Below are 19,264 nucleotides of genomic sequence, written 5' to 3'. Positions count from 1 at the left end.
GTCTCAAAATTTAAAAACCAAAACAAAAACCAGGCTGAGGATATAGCTTAGTAGTGACAGAGTACCCCTGGATTCAATCCCCAGTACCATAGGAAAAAAGTATTCATACATATGTAAATAAGTAAATAAAAGCTGTTCCTATCATTAAAGAAACCTGGTTATTGAAATAATTCTTTATAGAGTATACAAACTAGTTAAGTTTTAGTGTTTTTATACCTGGCATGTTTTTTATTTAGGTCAAATTTCAAGTCAGTATTTTATACCACTCTGGGATTACTGAAGAAATTATGGGTTTTACTTTAATGTTAATTTGTATAACTAACAGTATCATTTTACTTTAAAAAACTCAAGAGTTTTAATTTATTGGTTTTTTTTTTCATTTTATATATTATAAGACCCAGTTGGTAGTCCAAATTCAACATTTGTTATTAGCAAATAATATTTCTTTTGTGATAGTAGTCAGAAATACAAATTAGTTGAAAAGTTGAAGATTAAAGTCAATGATTGTGTATAATTTTGTGAAGTTGCATCTTAAAATGAATAAGAAATTTCCCAATTTTTTTTAATATCTTGAATAAATATTTATTTGGATATCATTTCAGTAAGTACAAGGTGGATTGTGCCTGCCTCAAAGACAATCTAGAGTGCCCTGTTCTGAAACGTAGTTCTGAATCTACGGAAAATATCAACAGTGGTTATGAGACCAGAAGGAAAAAAGGAAAAAAAGACAAAGATATTTCAAAAGAAAAAGATACACAAAATCAGAATATTACTTTGGATTGTGATGGAACAGTCAACAAAATAAAGAGTCCAGAAACAAAACAGAGAAAGCTTTCTCCCCTGAGATTATCAGTATCAAATAATCAGGTATCAAACTCTACTGATTCTTAATGAAGTTAATTTGTCATATTTTTGCCCTTTTTAAATGTAAAGTTTCTTAACAACTTTTAAGTCCATTTTGATGTTTAGTGAAGTGTAAATACAAGTTCTGTTCCTATATATGTAACATTTGTTAAAAATTATTAAGAGCTGGGCATGTGATCCCAGCCGTTCAGGAGGATGAGGCAGGAGGAACCAAGGGCAGGCTGAGCAACTTGGCTTAAAACATAAAAAGGACTGGGGATGTGGCTTAGTGATTAAGCACCCCTGGGTTCAATCCCTGGTACTGTAAAAAGAAATAGCCAACAAATCACTGCAGAATTGAAGATAAGATTTTTCCCAGACTAGAAAATTAGCGAATCCAGCTAGTGCTTCATGAGAATTTGGGCTTATACTTCTTCCCCATCAGGAAATATGTGTTATTGGCTCTCAAAATAGAGATTAGGTTAAGAAATGTTTTGCTCATTAAGGGGCCCTATATTCTAATAATTTTCCTTAAGTTTTAAATCTAAAATTTACCTAGTGCTTCATATTTGCAGGTTTTATGAAAATTTTGTTTTGGGAAGAATATAAACAAAAGTCCATGCTATTGAGTTTATGAATAGAACTTTAGAAAGCAAAATTATTTGATGGCATTCAAGAAAGCAGTTTTAAGATGGCTTGTAATTTTTATATTTAGTTGTGGTTAAAAGACTTTTTAAACAGTTTGATGTCAAGAGTTTATAGATGGAGTAACAGTTTCTTTATATAAGAAGTCATTTCCATCTTTCAGGAACCAGATTTTATTGATGATATAGAAGAAAAAACTCCTATTAGCAATGAAGTAGAAATGGAATCAGAGGAGCAGATTGCAGAAAGGAAAAGAAAGATGGTAAGTTGGGAAGCCATTAGTTGCTTAATGTTATATGGTATTGGCTTAGTGACAGCTACTCTTTCTGTTGTTGCCTTTCCATGGGGCTCTCACACTTTTCTTTGAAGTTAGCAAATTTAGGACACATTATGTGCCATTGAGCATTTTTATTTGGCTTTGTCATTACCATTTAAGTAAATTTCACTAATTCTTTGTATTTTTACTGGTGCTCCTTAGACATTTTAAAATGTATGGCCTTTTAGAAATTGTATGTTTTAGAAATCATTAATATTTTTGAGTCTGAGAACTATTAATAAATTTTAATATTGCAATTACTGTCCAAAATTTCTTTCATTAATGTATCCTTTATCTTAATGATTTGATGTTTAACAATAGATCTTTAAGCTTTTTAATTGTACCAAATAAATGGCTTATGCAAAGCTAAAACAAAAACTCACCACTGGTTTGGTAGCTATTTCTGTTTTATACTGTTATAAAATAACATAAATAAGGTCTTCATTAAAATCAGTTTAGGATTTATATCCTTTGTACTATTTATTTGCAGTTATTTTGTCAGCATAAAAACTAGGACAAGAAATATCCTAAAATTTTAGTGGTAAATAGTTAACTCTATCATTGTATACTTTTTAAGATTTGAAATTATACACACCAACTAATGATCTTCCCCATTCCATTTACTTGTCTTATTTAATGTTCTAGGGGTTTTCAATACTGTTCTCCATGTAATCTCAGGTGCACATGTTGGGGTGGGGTCTTTGTAGACTTGCTTACTGCACATGCATTCTGTTACAACAGTGGCCATCTTTCTATGCTGTGTTAATACTGTGCTTTCTATTGTAAAAGCAACACAGAACTGTTTTCTAGCCTTGGAATTTTAGAATCACTTGTCTGTTGAGACTGGGTAGTATTAGAGATAGAAAAAAAATACAGGTGAAAATTTGGAGGCTGGTTATAAAGGAGGAGTTCCTATATCTAAGGTTATTTTGAATCTTTTAAAAATAAAAATATTTTTTAGTTGTAGTTGGACACAATACCTTTATTTTTATGTGGCACTGAGGATTGAAAGCGCCTGGCATGTGCTAGGTGAGTGCTCTACTGCTGAGCCACAAATTCTCTAAAGCCCTTTCTTGACTATTGATCTTTAGTATTGTTTTGTCCATTCCCCAATTGCTTGTATTTCTATTAGTCATGTAGAAACTTTTAGGAGACCAATTTAGAGTATCAATGATTTTCTTAAAAGGGCATGTGTTTCATAGGAAAAGCGTTTTTTACAAATGCCTTAATTTTGAAAAATATCTGAATTTTCTATGTTCATACAGTATTTTTATTCAGATAACATTCTCTGAAATATTTGACTATGGAGCTATTTTTAAAAAGTTAACTTATCCATCAGTGCTGAGAATAATAGTGGAACTTAGAACATTTCCAGATCCCAGAAAAAAATTGGATCTTCTTTTGATGTTAAACTTCAATGAGAGGGCTGGGGATGTGGCTCAGCGGTAGCGCGCTCGCCTGGCGTTCGTGCGGCCCGGGTTCGATCCTCAGCACCACATACCAACAAAGATGTTGTGTCCGCCGAGAACTAAAAAATAAATATAAAAAAAAAAAAAAAAAAAAAAAAAAAAAAACTTCAATGAGAAAAAAATATATGCTTAAGCATGATTACCTTTTGGTTCTGATTTAGCTTATTAGCATGCTGTATTAATATAGAATAATTCTTCAAAAATTTTTATATTAATTTGAGTTAGCATATTCATTTGCCTTTAAGGTGACTGTGAAGATGGAAAACTTGAAAAGTATGTTTATAACTAAAAGGACATAAAACAAAACTTAATTTTTTTTCTTTGGATCTTCAGTCCTCAAAGTCATTCACTCTTATTTCTTACTGTATAATTCAAATTTAACGTTTGAATTATAAATTTTTGGATTTAATCAAGTAACATAGAACCACACATTCTAAGGTTCTCAAGCAATTAATATGGTTTTTCCTTACAGGGTGTATTTAGTTTTGAAAATTTTGGTATGATTCAACCTTTATTTTTTCTAGTCTTTGCCATTTATAAGGTTAGATTACAACTAGTAGTTGGAACTGAAGAGTTATATGATAATTCTGTTTGGGGGAATCAACATAGGCTGAATTTTGGGAGTGGGCTATAGGGAGATAGGGTTGGCTATAAACGGTACAAAATGTTCAATGAAGGTTTCATTATGTGGTTAGGATACATGACCCTTTTCATTCTCAGTTCTGTTTCCCCTGATGTTTTGTAATGTTCTTTTATTAACATTTTTATTTTTTCATCCATTACATTGTGTTTCCCCCTTGAACAAAGCAAACTTGTGCCTAAATTGTATGGAACTGAATGGATGGTTAGTGTCCATTTCCTCGTATCTGGCAAGAGATATTGGGAGGAGGTAGTACATTCTAGGCTTGCTCTGCCACTGAACCAGATCACCAGCCCTTGACAGAGACTTCTCTGATGGGGAGTTTGAAATGGCTTGGGAAATTTTGAGCCCATTTAAGCTGTGGCCCTGGAAAATACAGAATACTCACTTGATTCCAAAGCTGAAGTACTACAGAGTAGGCTCTCTTTTTGGTACATGTTAAGGTAGGATTAGGGGGCCATAATTAGATGGAGAGAGCAGGTAAAAGGGGAAGGAAAACATGCCTTTAATTGAACAAGCAATCATTTTTAAAGTGGCAAACCTTTTGAAAAATTTAAACAACAAAGATGCTTTTCCTCATTTCTAATTATATCAATAAAACATATTTCTGAAACAATTTTCTGTAAGCACCTTCTTAATATGTTTTGGAGTTTAATCTTGGTAGTACTTGATTATTATAATTTATGAGATTGCCTCAACTGGAGTTCATGGAAGTTATTCAGGGTGGTCTTCACATTAAAAGGACAGAAATTTGAGAAACAGTGTAAGACTATTAAAGGATAATCATATAGCTAGGATCATCTAGATTTAATTATATTTCACTAGAACATGTGTACCTCAAGGGAAAGAGTTTGTACTTTTATTCATTGTCATAGCTCTGACTCCTAGACAGGGAAAAGTACCTAGCTTTTTAAAAAATAGATGCTCAGTAAATGGGCCAACTAAAAGTTCATGACAGCCATTTACAGAGAGAGAGATAGTTCATGAATGTGAATTACATGAAGCTTATAGCCTAGGTGATGCCCTGTAAGATTTGTCAAGGATTCCCCACAATTTTCTCAGCTCTTGTCCTTCACTGGAGAAAGTATTCCATAAAAGTCTAATTTGTTAAAGAGTGCTTTTAGCTAGTTGGGTTTAGTAAACCTTATGTCTAACCTTTAAGATTCCCAGTATATATTGTATTTTCCCAAACTCTCCTTGTATACTCTTGGAATTTTTTGTGGGTGATACCTGACATCCCACAGATTTTTATACTTATACACACACACACACACACACATACACACGGAAAACACTTATTCAGAATCTATGTTCTTACTACCAATGCCTTTGTAAAACATAGTGAGAGGAAGGTAATTTGTTGCAAGAAAAGTCATCTCATGACAGGACTGTGGTGGGTATCATCTAAATCACTGTTTTCTTCTTAGAGCATGCATAAAGTGATGTTGATTAATTTTCTAAGTTTCTCTCATCATAGTGATTAGGAATTGTATTTCTCAAGATGAGTAATATCATGGTACTGAACAGTAAGAGAGGATCAATTTGTCTTATAGGTATTCTGTACAAACAAAATGAGGGTTTTTTGCTTTAGCTGCTTTATAATAAATTTGATTCTCAAAATCCTTTGAATGCTTCCAGTTATGTTTTCACATAAGTGACACATTTTATAGAATATACATGCCCATTTCTTAGTGGTTTAATAAAAATGTGAATTGACTGCTATATACACCAAGTGTCATTTAAGGTATTAGCTGAGCAAAAATGACAAGGTTACTGCTCTGGAGAAGCTTTCATGGAGGATGGGGTGCAACTAATCATGACTGTCAAAAGAGGAAACAGCACCAAGTGTAAATTGTCACATGATAGAACAAATGGAGATACCATACAAGCCATCATCTCTCAGCTGCTGTTTGAAAGTAGGGAGTTTTTTTCTGAGTAAGGAGTCTCATTTTAATACCACATAGTAGATTAATTTGGTAGGTGGTCTCTGTCTTTCCATTTATTAAAAGCTTTTTTTTTTCTTTTTCTTTTAACTTAAAACTTGTTTATTTCGAAATTTTCCATTTCACTGTGGACCAAGGATACTAAAAACTAAGTAAAGCAAAACCAGAGGTATGGTAAGACTGCTTTCTAGCCACTGTGAAGACTCCACCAGGCAGTTTCTCTAGGGTCAGGTCTCATACCTTACATTCTGGATGCCACCAAACCAGAGAACTATTTTCAGTGCCCAGCATCTGTTTTAATTTTTTATTTTAAAGAAAGCCACTTCCTCTTAGTAGCAGTTCAGAAAACAATCAGGAATTCCTAGGTGGCTTTCTTCCTTTTTTTTTTTTTTCCCTTAGTTCTTAGACCCAACTACCCTCCTCTAAGGCTACTTAATAGCATTCACAAGTGTTTAAAATTAATTATAATACTTTATTCAGTAAAGTTAATTTTTTTAGTTGCTATACTGTACATTTTAATTCTTGTTTTTTATTATATAGTCTTGAGTCATGTGGACTTTAGGCATTCCCTATCTACTGAGCAGGAAACTCAGATTAAGAATTATACGTCATGGGCTGGGGTTGTGGCTCAATGGTGGAGCACTTGGCTGGGATGTGTGAGGCACTAGGTTCAATTCTCAGCACCATACACAAATAAATGAATAAAGGTTCATCAATGTCTAAAAAAAATTATGTCTGTTACAAAAATTAATTACATTCCATTTTTACTCCAATGTGCTTATACTTTAAAGTGTATATAATTGAAATAAAAATTCCCAATACCCACACCTCAACTAATAGGGATATTATGAAGCAGACTTTTTTGTTCTGTTTATAAGAAATTATAATACTCTTATTTACTGTTATGAATAAAAACCATGATCAGATGAAACACATGGGAGATTCCATGTACTTTAAGCAGTAACACCTAACACTTGGCATTAACAATATGTCAAAAGTTAGCAGTTTCCTGAAAGTAACCCCTCACCTCTTTTTTCGAAAGTAACCCTATCTAATTCTGTTTCAGGATCTATCAGTTCCCATGGCTTGAAATGAATTATGGTTACAGACTATAGCATCACAGTAGTAACTCTATGTAGTTAATATAATCTGAACTGTACCTGTCACAGGTTTTAGGAGCTATGGGCAGTTGACTAGTGTCTATAGTCACCTATAACTACCTCAGCTTTATTTATAAGTTATTTTTCAATCAGATTTTTAAATGGGTGACAAATTTCCAGTTATTTATTTTTAAGTATACCCAGTTTTATGTCAAAGAATATATTAGATGCAATGATGAATGACATAAGAACCTTATGGAATTTAAAAGTAGATCCATGTACTAATAATTTATCAATGTAGAAAACCAGTCATGTTTACACTCCCAATATTTGTATATTTTAAGATAAAGCTAGGTTAATGTTATTAAGAAATGTTTAGTGTTTTCAGCTTCACTACAAACACAGCAATTATTGTAATGCAGGAAAACTTATGCTGTATTTTGTTTTACATTACATAGTATGTAAGTGGTTGTTAATTGGGAAAAAGGTTAAATTATAAGCTAGGAAAGTTGCATAATAATTATGCAAAGGTCCCACCTTTGACAGGGTCACTTAATCTAGAGGGATTTGGGTTTCTTCTGTAGTACAATACTACATTTTTAAAGATCCTGTCCAGCTCTAAAAGATTAAACCATCTCTCGGGGATTTTGCTTTAATGATCAAATAGTTGTACCTGTATAAATGGAAATTACATATTTATTTGAACAAGTTTGGGTCAGTTTTCTTTACATAATTTCATCCCTGACCCTCACTCTTATAGGGGAATGTTGAACTAAGTCAAAGAACCATAGTGTAAATTCATAACTATCATGCCAGGTATGATGATACATGTTATTCATCTATTCACTTACTGAGAAGGGTAAAGCAAGACCACAACTTTAAAGCCTGATTGGGCAACTTAGCTAGATCCTATCTCAAAAATTAAAAAAGGGCTGGGGATGCTCAGTGGCAGAGTGCCTCTGGGTTCAATCCTCAGTACAACAAAAAAGATAAAAAAGTATCTTCTTTGGTGCCTCCCTTTTGATAATTTTTTTCTTTGACAAATATAATATTTGCTAAGACAAGTTTCTTTTTCTAGGAAAATATACTTTTTGCGAATATTAAAACATTTTTGAGAGAGGAAACCATAGTAATTAACCTCCAGTTCAACAAGTGGAAGCTATTTAGAGTTTTGGAAAAGCCCTTTTTACAGAGTCAGCATTTTTATAGAAAAAAAGAGGTTAGGTAAGTTAATTTAAAGGACCAGAAACATGAAATTAATTCCCTCAGGCAAGAATTTGGCTTTAAAACTTGCAGTTCCAATGAGCACATAATGTCATCTTTTGAGCTGAGCATGGTGGTGGCCTGTAATCCCAGCCACTTGGGAGGCTGAGGTAGGATGATTGCAAGTTCAAGGCCAGTAATTTAGCAAGGCTCTAAGCAACTTAGTGAGACCCCCATCTCAAAAAATAAAAAAGGCTGGGGATGTGGCTCAGTGGTTAAGCACCCCTGGGTTGAATTCCCCATTACCTAATAAATTAATCATCTTTTGCCTGTATAGTTTTTTAAGTGTTTGATTACCACCCTGGACCAGAAGAGCTAATGAGATGGATAAATTTGCAGAAATTTATCCATAAACAAATAATCTTACCTCTTTGGACCATTTCCTTGCCTGTAGAAAAAAAAAAAAAGTTGAGGACAAAATATTTTGTGTCACATTTGCAGTATGGCTATTCGCTGTAAAAGTATCCTCAGATGGTTTGTTTGACACATTCTACTTTCGTTTTCTTACTAAGTGTAACAAAAAAGAAAAAACACAGAAAAAGCAGTAATTTTCAGAGTATAGGTGTCTTAATGCTTGAATCTCTGCTGATTACTGAAGCGCCAATATTGACAAGACTTTGGCAGCCAGATCTTGAGTTTCTGATCTTTCTTTCTTTCTTCCCCACATCGATGACAATGAAGGAGGAAAGACAAATGGATCTGAGCCTCAGGACCTGGTTCTTTCATTTGGAGAACTGGACAGTTGATGGACGTGCTTCCTGGTTCTGGTTGAGAGCTGAAGCATTTGCCAGGCCCTCTGGTCAAGGCTCTGGGTCTTGGTTTTAATGTTCTCTATCCAAAGAGAACTGATGCTCAAAGGAACTCTTGCTGTTCCCTCAGTCCCTGTCTTGAAGTGTCAGTTTAAGAAAGGAAGAGCAGAAGGTAGAGGAATGCCTTACAAGAGTTAAAATGGAGGGCAAGAGGGCTAAAGTAGAAATAAAAATATTTATGGAACGCCTATCAATTTCTAAGTACTGTTTAAAACCTCACATTTTCAGTTTGAACTAAATAATAATCCAGTGAAGTGTAAGTATTATTATCCACATTTTATAGCCTCAGAAAGGTTAACTAACTTGCTTAGAATCATGGAGATGTTTACTAAATGTACCCCCACAACATCCTGCTAAAACATAGCAAAAATATATTGACTGATTTCTTAAGTGCATAGGAATTTTGCTTTTTCACATACCATTACTTTAGGAATTTTGAATTTTTTTAAAGGTTGGCTTCTGTATTTAAAATTTTTTTCAAGTTAGTGTAAAGCATGGTCATTTTTGAGACTTTTTGTTTTGTTTTATCCTTATCATTAGCACTCAGTCAAGTGTTCTTTTCATGAAATAGATTTGTAATAATAAGGCTTACTGAGATGATGTTTGGGATTTTTAGATTTTGAATGAATATAAATTGTTTTTCCCCTATATCTAATAACAACAGACTTGGTTTGCTAACAGTATCATAGTAAAAAATTTTATAATTTTCCCGTACATCTGATCTGGACTTTAGAATATTTACTTCAGAGCAATGACTAATAAAATTGAAATCTTGTAGACAAGAGAAGAAAGGAAAATGGAAGCAATTTTGCAAGCTTTTGCCAGACTTGAAAAGAGAGAGAAAAGACGAGAACAAGCTTTGGAACGGATCAGCACAGCCAAAACTGAAGTTAAAACTGAATGTAAAGATGCACAGCTTGTCAGTGATGCTGAAGTTATTCAGGTATTATTCAGGTTTAGTTTTATGTTCCCATTTAAACTATTTCAAATAAAATTTCCATTTGGGCATGGTGGCACAGGCCTATAATCCCAGTGACTTGGGAGGCTGAGGCAGGAGGAGCTCACATTTAAGGTCAGCCTTAAACGTGAGACCGTGTCTCAAAATAAAAAGGACAGGGAGTGTGGCTTAGTAGCAGAGTTACCCCTGGGTATACAAACCAACAAATTTACATACACAATTGAGTTAAATCTGTAATAAATTTTTAATTGTGCAGTTTTTAGGTCTGATGGGAAACTTAAGACTTAGAATTTAACACTATACTACTTTGTTTTTGAGTAATAACATTTTTAATTATGTGAATTTATTATGTGAATTCATAAATTTTGTCAAGTTAACTTCTGAAGTAGAAGTATCTATAAACATAAAATTCCATTGTATTGTATTTTGAATTAGGAACAAGTAAAGGAAGAAACTGCTAACAAGCCAACCCCTGCCAAAGTGAATAGAACAAAACAGAGAAAAAGTTTTTCTCGAAGTAGGACTCACATTGGACAGCAGCGTCGGAGACACAGAACTGTCAGCATGTGTTCAGATATCCAGCCATCTTCTCCTGATATAGAAGTTACATCACAACAAAATGATATCGAAAATACTGTACTTGCCATAGAACCAGAAACTGAAACTGCAGTAGCAGAAATAATTACTGAAACTGAAGTCCCAGCACTTAATAAATGTCCTACAAAGTACCCCAAAACAAAGAAGGTATGACTCTTAATGAATTTAAGAACTGTTTTCCAAGTCTTGTGCTATTAAATGGTTATATTGGTGTTTAGAAATCAGTCTATAACTTATCTCATAATGAACTGCACAAGAGGCAGCATCATTTTTATGCAGATCTTTTTGAGTAAGAATGAAAAATGAAGTGTAAAATCAAATAATCAAATACTATGTTTGCATTATTGTAAAGATGATAAACTATATCAAGACTTTTACGTTGCCCTATGTACAAAATTTATATTTCTCCAACTAGTTTTAGATGGGTTACAGTACAGCCCTACCTGGTGCTGGGGACTGAATCCAGGGCTATTTGGTAAGCAAGTAGTCTACCACTGAGCTACATCCCCAGTCCCTATCTTTTATGGTATTTTTTATAAATTCCATTGCTTAGATTACAAGAAATAAATGTGATGAAATTATTGATTTCAATAGAATGTAGTAAGAATATGAATGTAGTAAGAATTTAGTAAGAAAGTAGTTTTATATCAAATTATTAATAAAAATCTTTGGAAATGCACTGTCAGAGTTAACAAAGTAATTATTTGGAAACTAATCACTAAATTAAACCAACCTGGGCTTTTCAGCCAGAAACGTAACAGAACAGCTTTAATGAAGCTGCTATTTTATCCCACTGAGATTAAAGGACAAAACACTGGTACCAAAGTTGTCATTTTTTAGGCTCTTTGGGAAGGGAATAGATCATAAATTATTACATCTTCCTTTCACTAAATATTTTGAAACTTCATTTATTTAGTTTTGTTTTTATATAATTCAGGCAGGCTGCTAAATGAAGAAAAGTTTATTCTACTGTGAACCAGGGATTATACTTCAATAACAGATATTAATTTACTTGCCAGAGAGTCAAAGGTTTGAGATCAAAGTGTTTCTGATTCAGAGTCAGTGCTTTCCTTATTGCACACCTACCTAAGGCAGTAAGCCAATCTTGTCTTTAATAGTGTTACTTTTGCCCACCTTGGAAGGACAAAAAATAATTTCAACTTATTTGTAATGAGAATAGGAAAAAAAAAAACTTGGGATTTAAAACATGTGAAACTACCTTCTAGACTATAAATGACATAAACCCTGCCTTTTAATTAGTAAATGACTAAATTGTTCTGGTCTAAGAGTAGAAGTTAACTGTATCTCTCTGGTGTGAAATGTAAGCTTCTAAATCCTGTATGATTCTCTTCAAAAATCTGTCAAACAGTGCCAAATTATGACTCCCTATAAATACCTTCTTCAACTTAATAATACATAATTCTTTGCCACATAGCATTCTGAGAGCTTTATATGTGTTTCTTAAAAACTCATTTAGTCGTCACAACACTTTTGTAGAGCTAAGTTCTGTTACGACCCTTTTTTTAGTTACATAACTTGCTCATAGTCACAGTATAAGTGGCAAAGACAGGATCATTCCCTAGCAGTCTGGTTCTAGACTTCATATGTTTTAGCACTATGTTCTGTTGTTTGTCCTACAAAGGAGCTATATACACACACAAAAAAGAGGGATACTTCTGAAAGATAGGAGCTATGTACTAGGGATTGAACCCAGGGGCACATTACCACTGAGCCACATCCCCAGCCCTTTTTGGAGGGGGGGCAGAGGGTACCCAGGATTGAATTTAGGGGCACTAAGCTACATCCCCAGCCTTTGGGATTATAGGCATGTGCTGGCGCACCTGGCATCCTCAGCCCTTTTTAAGACAGGGTCCCACTGAGTTTCTTAGGGCCATGCTAAATTGCTGCTGTTGGCCTTGAACTTGTGGTCCTCTGGTCTTAATCTTCTGAGTTGTTGGTACTATAGGTATATCCCAATGACAGATTTTTTTTTAAATGTGCATATTTCTGTATGTTTATATAATTGTATGTGTAAATGTATATATGCACATACATGCCTTTTCTATAATCTACATTTGTAATATGAAATTCAAAGGATTTTATTTGATAACCAGATAAACACGAATACCCAGAAAGCAAAAAAAGAAATTACCAAGAATTAAGAAAAGGACTAAGTAAGCCAGGGGTAGTAACACACACATATAATCCCAGCTACTCAGGAGACTGAGGCAGGAGGATTCAAAGTTTGGAAGCCAGCCTGGCAACTTAGGCCCTGTCTCAAAATAAAAAGGGCTGAAAATGTAGCTCAGCACTAAAGTGCCCCTGGATGCAACCGCAATTTATCTCTTAGTACTATTAAGAGTTTTATTCTTGAGTACAAAAACTGACCTCATCTCTAGGATACTGTGAGGAGCGTCTTGGGTAGAAAAATGCTACTTAACATTTTAAGCATATAATAAAGGCAGCAACAAACCTGAACTTAGTGTTGGTGGTACTGATGTCTCCTAAATTTTACAGTATTAAAAAACAGTGTTACAGGTAGCTCAGTGGTAGAACATACAGATAGATGCCCTGCATTCAATCTCCAGCACCACACAAAAAAACTTGTGTAAAACATTTCAAGAATAAAATGAAATGTACAATGATATACTGATTTTTGGTCATTGCATGTATATATCAGTTTCTACTTTGCCTAAGAATATTCTGTGGGAGAATCTGTGCAATTAAATATATAGTGACCCCAATTTTCCTTTTCTCTAGCACTTGGTCAATGAATGGTTAAGTGAGAAGAATGAGAAGACAGGAAAGCCTTCAGACAGCCTTTCAGAAAGGCCTCTGCGTATAACTACAGATCCAGAAGTGTTAGCTACACAGCTCAATTCTTTACCAGGCCTCACTTATAGTCCCCATGTATACTCTACACCTAAGCATTATATTAGATTTACTTCACCATTCCTTTCAGAAAAAAGGAGAAGGAAAGAACCTACTGAAAACATTTCTGGCTCATGCAAAAAGGTAAACTTTTCTTTCAATATAAAAATCTAGAATGAGCCAAATGTTACTGTCATTCCTTGCTACCATTCCTGGTAGTGAAATGATTTTGGAATTGGCTCTGCATTTATAGGCTATATGAACAGGTACGAATCCTATTCATTTATTTCTCCATCTCTCCATTTTACTCTCCATTTTATTCAGCGATGGTTGAAACAAGCTCTAGAAGAAGAAAATTCAGCAATTTTACACAGATTTAATTCACCCTTTCAAGAAAGATCCAGAAGTCCTACAGTCAATGGTGAAAATAAAAGTCCACTACTATTAAATGATAGCTGTTCCCTTCCAGGTAGAATTTCTTTTTAGTATTGTTTTAACATGAGAAATGTGTCAGGATATACACCTTTCTAACAGGCATAGTCTCTTTACTCTTGTGTACTTTAGCAGAGAAACACATTCTGATAAACTTTCTCATTTCTGTTCTCCTTTCTCATTTCTGTTCTCCTAGCCTTTTAGAGGAAGATAGATAAAAAAAACCTTGCTATGTAATATGGTGTATGTTTGGGTTTACGGTTGAATTTCTAATGGCTTTGTTTTGGCTTTGGGGCTGGGTGATTTCAAACAGATTCAAAAGGACTCTTAGAAAAACCTATCAGTACTTACATGATTTCTTTGAAACTTCTAGTCCTATAAGCATTCAGCAGGACAATGCTTGCTAATAGTGAAATTCACTTATTTGGGTGTGGGGAATATTTCATATATTTTTTTTTAATGTTTAGTTTTGTGGTGAAAGTCATCATACTAACTATTGATGAGATTTTCTTTCCCAGAATGTAATACATTATATATTACAGACTTATAGTAATTCTAACAGATTATTATCTCACCAACAGATTTAACTACACCACTAAAAAAACGAAGACTTTATCAGTTGCTAAATTCTGTTTACTCAGAAACCTCCACACCTACTCCTTCACCATATGCTACACCAACTCATACGGATATTACTCCTATGGACCCATCATTTGCCACTCCTCCACGGATAAAATCAGATGATGAAACTTGTAGAAATGGATATAAACCTATATATTCACCAGTTACTCCAGTAACTCCTGGTACACCAGGAAATACCATGCACTTTGAGGTGAGAAATTTCAATGAAAAAAAATTTTCAACTCTTGGTTTTTGAGTTTCATTAAGAACTTGCCCCACACTTCCTCTAACAATTAGTGTGCTGAGAATATAAAATAAAATTTGGGAACATATATTCATATGAATTTAAACATTTTTATTCAATGTTTAACTTTCCTCTTAATATATACAGTAGACTAAATGTATCAAATTGACCTGAAAGCAAATATCTTGAGGAATGGAAATAAATAAAGTCTAACACCAAAATGTTTCTAATTTAAAGTTTTCATTTATAAAAACATCATATATTTAGTTCATGTATTTTAATTTTCAATTCCCATTATTCCTTTTATATAGAATATTTCTTCCCCAGAAAGTTCTCCAGAAATAAAGAGACGCACTTACAGCCAAGAGGTGAGCTGTTATTAAAAAAAAAAAAAAAAGTTGCTGATTGTTTGGGTAATATCATTGTTTTGCCTAAATTACTAGTAGATTTTGAAGTAAACAGTCTCAATATCATTATATGACTTTTTTTTTTTTAATTCTGTAAACAGGGATATGAGAGATCTTCAACCATCTTAACTTTGGGGCCTTTTAGAAATTCTAGTTTAACTGAGTTGGGTCTGCAAGAAATAAAGACCATTGGTTATACCAGCCCTAGAAGTAGGACTGAAGTCAACAGGCAGTGCCCTGGAGAAAAGGAACCTGTGTCAGACCTTCAACTGGGACTGGATGCAGTTGAGTCAAGCGCTTTACATAAAACAGTGGAAACACCTGCACATGACAGGACTGAGCCTAACAGCCAACTGGATTCGACTCACTCTGGACGGGGCACAATATATTCTTCCTGGGTAAAGAGTCCTGACAGAACAGGAGTTAACTTCTCAGTGAACTCCAACCTGAGGGACTTGACACCCTCACACCAATTGGAGGTTGGAGGAGGCTTCCGAATAAGTGAGTCAAAGTGCCTGATGCAGGATGATACTAGAGGCATGTTTATGGAAACAGCTCTGTTTTGTACTTCCGAAGATGGGCTTGTCTCTGGTTTTGGACGGACCGTTAATGACAATTTGATCGACGGGAGTTGCACACCCCAGAATCCACCACAAAAGAAAAAGGTTACAAATTTAACGATTTATAGTCCTTTCATAGTGTTTCTTAGTATTAATATTGAGGGTAATTGATGTATTATGTAAGGCATTCCTAATTCAGTTATTTGAGTTAAAATTTTTATGTGTACATTTTCCCCAGATTATCTGTACATTTTAAAACACTTTGTAAATATTCAAATGTTCACAGAAAAGTGAAAAATTCTAGTGCTATGAATTGTCCTTGTTAAGATATATTGAGATTTCTCTCAAACCCATATATCAGTAACTTAGAAGTAACCCCCCTCATTCAAAAGAGATGAATAATTTTATTCTTTTTAACCTTATATTAAGCAAGCATCCTTGTAATTGAATACATGTTCCTTTCAACATCCCATAATACTATTTACACCATGGACATAAGTATTTTGTAAAGTATGATACTGATAATATTATACTGTGATACGCAAGTTCCATGATTTACCACCATTATTTCATTGGCAGACATTTTGTGACGATTTAGAATGCCTTATTTCAGAGGAATGGGAGAAACTACATACAGCACTTATTTAATTTGTTAATAGGCTTATTGCTTTACAAGTCAAAGAATTTTAGTGATGTGTGCTTTTAATTTTTATAACAGAGTCCAGTTGGCAACTTTGTGGGAAGCAATGTAGTATAGTGGAAAGAGCACGGGCTTTCAAGTAAGACCTAGGTTCGAATCCCGGCTCCAACACTCACCAGCTGTGTGACCTTGAGTGAGTGAGTTACTCAATTTCCTCATCTGTAAAATGGGGATGATAATATTCCTATTTCATAGGATTGTTGTGAGGATTAAATGAGATAATGTATATGAATCATCTAAGTACAATGCCTAATATATAGTGGGCATTTGATAGTTAATTATTTCTTGAGAATCAAATTATTTTATGTAATTTTCTTAATATAAATAAAATAATTTTCTTTAGAAAAAAGAATGAATTGATTCTGTTATGAAAGACAAGAATAAAAGATCTGCCTTTTCTTTTTTGCTTAAGGTTTCTCTATTAGAATACCGTAAGAGACAACGTGAAGCTAGGAAAAGTGGCTCTAAGACAGAAAACTTTCCTCTGGTTAGTATATCACCTCATGCAAGTGGAAACCTGAGCAACAATAGTGATGGGTGTGTCCAAAGTAATGAAACCGGAGAACAGGCAGAAAACACAGCTAGCCTGCCTTTACCAACACCAGCTGCAGTTTATAATGCTACTTCTGAAGAAACCAGCAATAACTGTCCTGCTAAAGAAGCTGCCAGTGAGAAGAATGAACCTGAAGTTCAGTGGTAAGCCTGTTTTGAAATATGCTACTCTGGCAAGAAAAAGATTCCTGCTGTGGTTCTCCCAAGGCTAAGTGGATGGTGACTTGAAACATCTTTGCTGATAGTGTTTTAAACTAGCTGTTTGTTTATTTGCCCGAGTTGTTAAAGGTGTATTGTAATCATTCCTTTATTTATCCACATTTTTCATTCAAATTTTCCTCTTGAAAGAATTTTTGTCACAGTCAACCATTTCTTTAAAACCCCTACCATTACCTTGAAAGAAAAACAGGTTTAGAGTTTTCTTTGGTAGGAGTGTTAGCAATAGCTGTTTTTAAGGTGAGGTCTTGGCAAAGTGGCAAGAGGACACAGTTACTCTGCTTCTTGTTCCTTTCCAAATCCTGAAAGTGTGTAAGGCGTTTTTTTGTTTGTTTGTTTGTTTGTTTTTTGGTTGAAGCATATTTTGGTACCTTTGGTAACCTAAAGTGACTTTCTGAATATTCCTACATTAAAGTTTCCCCCTTCTTCTTTTCATCAACAAATTGGTGGAGGCAAAAAGAATTAGTTACTCAAATAAGTCTCAGTTTGGGAAGCAATTAGCAAAATAAGAGAAGTTCTATTAGCTATTTTCAAAGCTTTAACATGGAAGTATTTTCCCAATAGAGCAAAATCCTTGAACTGAGAGGACATGTGGACCTTCAAGGGACAAAGAATAATCTAACTGGCAGTAGCTTCTTTGAATTAAGGATGAACTAATTTTATTTTAAAGGACTGCCTCCACTTCAGTGGAACAAGTGAGAGAAAGGAGTTACCAGAGAGCTTTACTTCTTAGTGATCACCGAAAAGATAAAGACAGTGGTAAGTAAGCTTGTTCTTTCACCAAAAAGTGGAGACAGCTAGTCACCCTGCACCCTTGTTCTTTGTAAGCTCTAATATTCTCTTTGGTTACTGCTCTGCTTCATCTCTAGGGGGAGAATCACCTTGTGTCTCATGTTCACCGAGTCATGTTCAGTCTTCACCTTCATCTCATTCAAATCACATTTCCCAGTTGCAAGCTAAAGGCCTAGCCCCTTCTTTCAGTGAACTCATGGAAGGTCAGTAAGCAGATGACCTATCATGGCTATATTGTTTTAAACACCTTTTTGAATCAGAAAAAAAGATGCTTTGAGTAATAGAAGGTACATCGTTTTGTGGTGTCAATAAAAGGCAGTATTTTTCGTGTAATGTTACATTTACCATAGTTTCTTCTGTTTTACAGACCCTGACTCTGAAAATCCAGAACCCACAACTACAAATGAATGTCCATCCCCAGATACGTCTCAAAACACTTGTAAAAGCCCTTCAAAAATGAGCAAGGTAATAATAAAGACTTTGAACATGGCCATTCAGAAAAGTTGATGGTAATATGCAGGCAATTTTTTTTCTACTGCATTAAGTATCAGTTTATGATTTCTGGATTCTTCCTTCTGAAAGTACTCAGTTGTGTTTAATATTTTATTTGGTCTGTCACTGAGATTGACAGACAATTTGGATCAAACACTCAAGTTTTCTAGGCAAACTTTTAAAACTTACATTTTTAAAAAAAGTTCACCTCTATTCTAGTGGTATCTAGGAAACTCATAACTTCATGAAATACATACCTAGTCAATTCTCTAAAAACAAAAGGCTAAAAACAAAAGGTCAGGTGACAAATTCATGTAGAGGAATGATAATCTGATGTGTCAGGTAAATCACTGGGAACAGACGATATGGAATCTTAAGATTGGTTTTCGTATCTTAACAACAAAAAGATCTTTTGGATTATTTACGTGTGAACAGTTAGAAGGAAAATGAAAAGGTATTAAAAATCAAAATGGTCCAAGAAAGCAAGTTTATTTACCCAAACCAATCTATGCCCTGGATAGAGTATTCAGTTACGGAACTTAATCCTGAAGAGTGTTGGTTAAAGTAAGACTCCAAAATGGGTCTTTCTCCTTACAGAAAAACACAGACTAATTTCCTCAACTTGTCTTCAGTAAAATTCACTATACACTCACCGGAATTTGTTGAAACCACTCACAGAAACTGGCCTTGCAACATCTCAAGCTTCTATTGTTGACTTCTCAACCCTACATTTCCTTCCCCCTTTTAAAATTTAACATATTAAACCAACAAGAATAAAACTCAAGGTTCATAAA

At 34.2% G+C, this 19,264-nt stretch overlaps 1 protein-coding gene across 5 annotated transcripts in view; it reads left to right on the top strand.

Annotated features, from left to right (window-relative positions):
- Kmt2e (lysine methyltransferase 2E (inactive)) overlaps positions 1 to 19,264 on the top strand; it is a 90,751-nt gene that overhangs the window by 69,642 nt on the left and 1,845 nt on the right. For 3 of the 5 annotated variants that reach the window (XM_077795968.1, XM_026395735.2, XM_026395734.2), the window contains 13 exons: positions 603 to 867; positions 1,652 to 1,750; positions 9,807 to 9,971; positions 10,422 to 10,730; positions 13,344 to 13,598; positions 13,779 to 13,923; positions 14,468 to 14,718; positions 15,063 to 15,119; positions 15,260 to 15,823; positions 16,831 to 17,114; positions 17,857 to 17,945; positions 18,056 to 18,181; positions 18,346 to 18,443. In XM_077795968.1, coding sequence (XP_077652094.1) covers positions 603 to 867; positions 1,652 to 1,750; positions 9,807 to 9,971; positions 10,422 to 10,730; positions 13,344 to 13,598; positions 13,779 to 13,923; positions 14,468 to 14,718; positions 15,063 to 15,119; positions 15,260 to 15,823; positions 16,831 to 17,114; positions 17,857 to 17,945; positions 18,056 to 18,181; positions 18,346 to 18,443 — 2,707 coding nt within the window. The remainder of the gene's footprint in view (positions 1 to 602; positions 868 to 1,651; positions 1,751 to 9,806; positions 9,972 to 10,421; positions 10,731 to 13,343; positions 13,599 to 13,778; positions 13,924 to 14,467; positions 14,719 to 15,062; positions 15,120 to 15,259; positions 15,824 to 16,830; positions 17,115 to 17,856; positions 17,946 to 18,055; positions 18,182 to 18,345; positions 18,444 to 19,264) is intronic. The other 2 variants (XM_026395736.2, XM_026395738.2) reach the window with 2 other exon arrangements.

The sequence above is a fragment of the Urocitellus parryii genome, chromosome 3 (genome assembly GCF_045843805.1).
Source record: "Urocitellus parryii isolate mUroPar1 chromosome 3, mUroPar1.hap1, whole genome shotgun sequence".
Lineage (NCBI taxonomy): Eukaryota > Metazoa > Chordata > Mammalia > Rodentia > Sciuridae > Urocitellus > Urocitellus parryii.
Note: the sequence above shows the minus strand (reverse complement) of the source record. Positions and strands in the feature narration are given on the sequence as shown.